Genomic DNA, 5,705 nt, shown 5'->3' with positions numbered 1-5,705 from the left:
TAGGAATGTTTTTTCTTATCCCAATCATCCATAACATAGGAATGCTTTTTTTTTCTGTTTTTTGTACACAATCATACATTTTCTTGCTTATTTATCCATTTCAATATACATAAATCATCTTCTCTTTGAATACCCTCCAGCACTCCAGACATGGGCTTTATCGGATCTACCATCGAGGGACGATTCCCGAGTACGTCAGTTTATGAAAATTTTGATTTCTTTTTGTTCAGAGCCCCAACAAAAAGTATATTGATGCAACGACCAGCCAAATTCCCATGGATCATGTGGTTCTTATGGAAAGCAAAGAATGACAAACTGTTGAATGGAGTTTAGGTATCACCTATGGACTCACTTCAAAAGGCTACTCAAGAATGCGAGGAGTGGCTGGTGGCGCAACAAGTGATGACGATAGGAAATGCAAAGGAGCGATCACATTCAGATGACCAGGAGGAGATGAACAGGTTGCATAAATCCAGATGTCAAGTTGATGCATCTTGGGCAACCAACCAGTCTACTTTTGGAGTTGGTTTCGTTATGGAGCTGGAAGACGGGTCTATGTTTTCTGGTTCTCTGCGGGGAAACAAGTCCTCACCCCCCCCCCCCCCCCCCATGTGGAGATGAATTTACTACTTTGGGCTATGCGAACTTCTCTCCATATGAGGTATGATACTATGAATTTCGAGTCGGACTGCCTGCAAATGGTAAAGCTGTTTGAAGAAGAAGATTTTTGGCCATCTTTGGCTTCAGAATGGGAATAATTTTTCCATATCCGTTCTTTGTTTACGCTATTTACTCTGTCTTTTATTTCTCGTGATTTTAATGTTAGAGCCGATTTCCTTGCGAAAGGAACTCGTGCGAAAGCTTTTGAATTTTGCCATGTAAACAATGTGGTTCCTCCAGGTTAGCTTTTCAGCCTAATCCATTTGAACCGGTTGAATAAAGTACGGTGTTTGCAGTAAAAAAAATATAGATGAATATATATATATTGGATGTATTGAGTTTACAAAACCCCTGAAGGAGGCTTCTTAGCTGCAATTGATGTCACTTGGCTAGTAGGCAATAACGTCCGTACCTGTTTTCAAGCCGTCTAGTAGCACAAGGATACCTATAAAATATGTTTACTCTTAAGTCTTGTTTTTTCAACCAACTTTTTTTTTTTTTTTTTGTAACTTGGCATCAACCAACTTTTTTATATGTATGATTATCATGAGTACCATTACCATAGCGTATTCAAGTTTTTTTTGTGTGCAAATTATACATCCAGTTTAGACTACGTAATTTCCGGTTTAATTAATAGAATTTTTCAAAATATGCTAGAGGAGATTTCAAGAAAACATCTAGAAGTCGCCATATGCACATTTAAACATTAGGTAAAATTTCTTAAAACAGTTATAAAATTCTAAATAAATGATTTTGGAGATCTTTTTAATCCTGTCGATTGATTTGATTTATTTTATGGTTGAAATTTAGTTATGATATTTCAAAAAGTTACAAAAGATATAATTGAGCGTGAATCTCTCTCAGGTTGATTTTTCTTCTATTTCTCTTTGTTGAGAGTGAATTTGTTTGATATTTTATATTGGTAGCCGTTACTCGTCAGTAACTTCTCAAGGATAACACAAATCTCTAATTTCTCTACTCCTAGATATTTACATTCTTGTTCTCCAGTAAATAATGTTTCTCTGTTCTCCTGTTGAATCTCCGTTTGGTCTTATAATTTAAGAAAAAATATGTAATTATTAGTAACTCCTCGGATTTGGTGGATTGTCGTCGTTAGTTACGGTTTCGTCCATATATTTTTATTCAGAAATAATGGCAGAATCTAAGCATTTGATTCGATCTAAGTCTGATATCAGCGCCCAAGTTACTCCTCCTACTTGTGCAATTGACTCTCAAGAGTATGTTCTTCTTCTTAATCTTCTTTCTTCCAGTGTGTATGTATGAACAACTGTATACATATATATGTGTGATCAATTAACAAGGTTGTGTTCGATTATTGATGTTTCATGGCTGGTCAAAGATGCAGAAGAATAAGTGGTCCTACCAGAAGATCAACTAAAGGAGGATGGACCCCAGAGCAGGTAGCTCAATTGTTTCATGTGGAAGTCTTTGTGTGATTGGTGAAAATCTTTCTTTCCATCATCTTATTTGTTTTCTTTTTGTCAAGGACAAACTCTTGATGAATGGTGTGTGGAGGTACAAAGGAAAGAATTGGAAAAAGATTGGTAATTGATATTTTGATTTTGGTTTTGTCATCTCAAAAGCTCTTGTAAACCTATCCATTATATATATATATATATTTGTTTCTCTCTTGTCTTTTGGTTAATTAGCTGAGTGTGTTCCTGGGAGAAAAGACAAGAGGAAGACTGATGTCCAATGTCAACACCGTTGGCTAAAAGTTCTTAATCCTAACCTCAACAAAGGACCTTGGAGAAAAGAGGTAATCAATTTTCTTGATATATTCCTTTCCTCTTAATTCCATTTGTTTTGCTGATGATCATATAAAGTTTTCTTGTTATTTTTAGGAAGATGATCTCTTGAGTGAATTGGTTAATGTTTTTATTGAGAATGATAAGCCTAAATGGTCCAAAATATCAAAGCAACTCCCTGGTCGCATTGGCAAGCAATGTCGTGAAAGGTATGTTTTTTCCTTTTCATGTTCAACTCCACGTTTCCCCCCCATAAAATTAAAGCTGACTATATATTTGCATGTTATATAGGTGGCATAATCATCTAAATCCGACTATCAAAAAGACTCCGTGGACTAGCTAGAGAAGAGGAACTGATTCTGGTTCAGGCACAAAGGGATCAAGGCAATAAGTGGGCCGAGATGGCCAAGCTCTTGCCTGGAAGGTTTGTCCTTAGAACTCAGATTTATGATCAGCTTTGTCTGATTTTGATAGAAAGTTGTGGATCTTGGCAATTTGTTCGCTTTTTCTTGTAAAATATTGGTCATGAAAACTCACAGGACGGAGAACAATATCAAGAACCACTGGAATTGCTCACTGAAGAGGAGATCGGAACACCTTGTTACTAGTAGCCCCTTGTCTGGTTATGGACCTTGTGGTTATGAGTCTAGCTTTGTCAATCAAAGCAACATGATGGAAATCAAGAAAGCTGCCAAGAGTCCTCAAAGGGATTCACTGGAATTAACTCTAGAGCCCATGAATTGGAGGAACACGTCTTCATCCATAAACTCTCTTAAAGGGGATGAAGAATCAACAATCTCATCATCGCTAGAATCTGATTGGTTAAGACGCAATAGCAAGGTTGAAATATCTCAGTGGACACCTTCTTCAGATGATCATCACCACAAGAATGTATGGTTAACTCCACAATTAACAACTCCGTCTTGTGTAAAAGTTCCATTGAGTCCGGAAACTCCACAGAGCAGCAGCGATGGACAAGAAGTGAGGGAGATCATAGGGAGATGGAAAATGGCTGCGAGTACTTTCCAGAACACACCTTCCATTATATCGAGAAGAAGATCACCAGCCTCACGGCGCAAACAAGAAAACGACTCACCGTTTCATAGATGTCCTCGGACTCTCCTGTCAAGTGAGGAAGAACATTCAGTTTCAAATTCTTCTTCTACCAGCTCCTTACTCATGAAACGCAACAACACTTGTTCAGGTTTAAAACCCTTGGAGAGGCGCTTGGAGTTTGATTTTATTTGACAAGTGAACATACCTTTTTAAAGGTTTCATACTTGGAATCATCAAGTTTAAGAACTCAGCAGTTTGTTTAATTCTCTTCATGTATTTTTTTATATATTTGATGGAGCAATTTTTCTTCATGGTACATATTTGATGTCTAGTCTAGTTTTCTTATCCACCATACTTTAGGATCCGACGTTTATTTCCTTTATATCCGTTTCATATTTTGTGAAAACGTGTTTTTTCACACTAGTACAAGAAAAAATAATACAATGAAAAATCCTTGCATATTTATCATAATGTTATCTTTTTATGATAAAAACTAGATAAATTCCCTTAGATGGCATTTTTTAGTTTATTTTCACAAAAATAGATTTTAAGGAAGAAAATGACCAAAATAAATTTTATTAAAGGGTAAATATGCATTTATACCAAGGGTTAACTAATCTAGATTTAGAGTTTAGAGTTAAGGAGTAGGGTTTTGGGGATAAGGTTTCCTTTAAAAAAAATAAAAATTAAGAAACTTAAAAGAATTATTTGATAGAATTGCCCAAAAAACTATTGACATCCGATGATAATAATAATAATAATAATAATAATAATAATAATAATAATAATAATAATAATAATAATAATAATAATAAATATCACAAAATATTTATAAGGAAAGACCGTAGCTTATTTCCTTCTTGATAACGTAATTTCTCATCACTTTCCTAAACCCTAATCCTAAGCTAACTGAAAAAAAGGAAAAACAATATCTCTATATAAATACAAACAAGTTCCTTCATTCCTTGCGCAACAAAAAAAACAAGTTTCGAAGCAATACATGTCTCGTGAAAGCCTTCTTCTCTCTGCTGAAAAACCAACGCCTCGTGAAAGGCTTGGTGTCTCTTCTGCTTCAGCGTTAGGGCAAAAGGGTATGACGACTCGTAAACTCGAAATCACGGCCGTATCGGCGGAGGGTCTCCTCATCGGTGGAAAACCGGTAAAGAAAAACGCATTCGTCGCCTTTGACATCGCCGGCAATTATAGCAACCGGGCAATGAGAACGGAGGTCTGTGGGGATTATCCGGTGTGGAAAGAGAACCTAGAGACGGAGTTTTCGTTACCGCCGGAGAAGAAAGAGGGTTTCATGTACGTTAGGGTTTATTGCGAGATCTCCGGCGGGAACGATAAACACGTGGTAACGGCACGTGTGCCGATAAAGGATTTTACGGGAGAATATGCGCCGGAGGGTTTCTTGCAGTGTCTGAGTTACAGATTGTGGGACGATTACGGCAAAAGGAACGGTATTGTCAATTTCTCGGCGAGGATCGTGCCGATTAGTAAGCCCGGTCTGCGTCCCTTTTGGTTAAGGTAGATTTTTAGGTTTGAGATTGGTTTGTTATGGTTTCATCTGGTTTATTTTTCCGGTACTTATACATATTCGATCGGTCTACTGTAACAAATCTGATCACCATTGGTCTAAAAGAACAAAAAAAACAAACAAACTCATTTTAACTAATAAAATCGATACTGTATATGTATATTTGGATTTTCGGTTATTTTTAATTTGGGTAATTATATAATTTTGCTGATATACCATACATAAGGATAAATGATTATTAGTTATAAAAGAAAATAAACATTCTTTAGATATATATTTTTATAAAACTATGCTTTCATTGTTTCTAATGAATCAAAGTAGAAAGTAGAGATGTTAAAGTGTGCCATAACCCGCATAAGATGTCCAAATAGATCAATAACGGGTAAATCTGGACATATATATACAAATTGTAACTAATCAGCATAAACATGAGTCTTTAGCGGTTTAATTATTTGGATGCAGGTTTTTCTGCTTTACATTTCTAAACTAAGAGTTCTGATAGAATATAAAAACAAATAGATACGACCAGATAAGAACCGATTTATATCCGACCTAAAAATATGAATATCAAAAACTATGATTTTATTTGTTCTATTTTATTTATTTTATTTTATAATTTAGTTGTATTGTATTCTTATTAGCAATCTTCATTATTATTTTTGTAAAAAATTAGAGTTCAA

General features: G+C 35.5%; 1 protein-coding gene and 1 pseudogene across 1 annotated transcript; both read left to right on the top strand.

Moving 5' to 3' along the window:
- Positions 1–1,812: 1,812 nt before the first annotated feature.
- LOC106323902 lies at positions 1,813–3,677 on the top strand (annotated as a pseudogene).
- Positions 3,678–4,485: 808 nt separating this feature from the next.
- LOC106323901 (BON1-associated protein 2-like) lies at positions 4,486–5,019 on the top strand. Its single transcript, XM_013761950.1, has one exon. It carries the CDS (start codon positions 4,486–4,488, stop codon positions 5,017–5,019), a length of 534 nt encoding a protein of 177 aa, XP_013617404.1.
- The last annotated feature ends 686 nt before the right edge of the window (positions 5,020–5,705 follow it).

Source organism: Brassica oleracea, chromosome C2 (genome assembly GCF_000695525.1).
Source record: "Brassica oleracea var. oleracea cultivar TO1000 chromosome C2, BOL, whole genome shotgun sequence".
NCBI lineage: Eukaryota > Viridiplantae > Streptophyta > Magnoliopsida > Brassicales > Brassicaceae > Brassica > Brassica oleracea.
This window is presented reverse-complemented; position numbering and strand designations above follow the sequence as displayed.

Bases quoted from the DNA above. Each gene is read 5' to 3' on its own strand.
- LOC106323901 (XM_013761950.1), top strand. From the start codon at position 4,486: ATGTCTCGTGAAAGCCTTCTTCTCTCTGCTGAAAAACCAACGCCTCGT.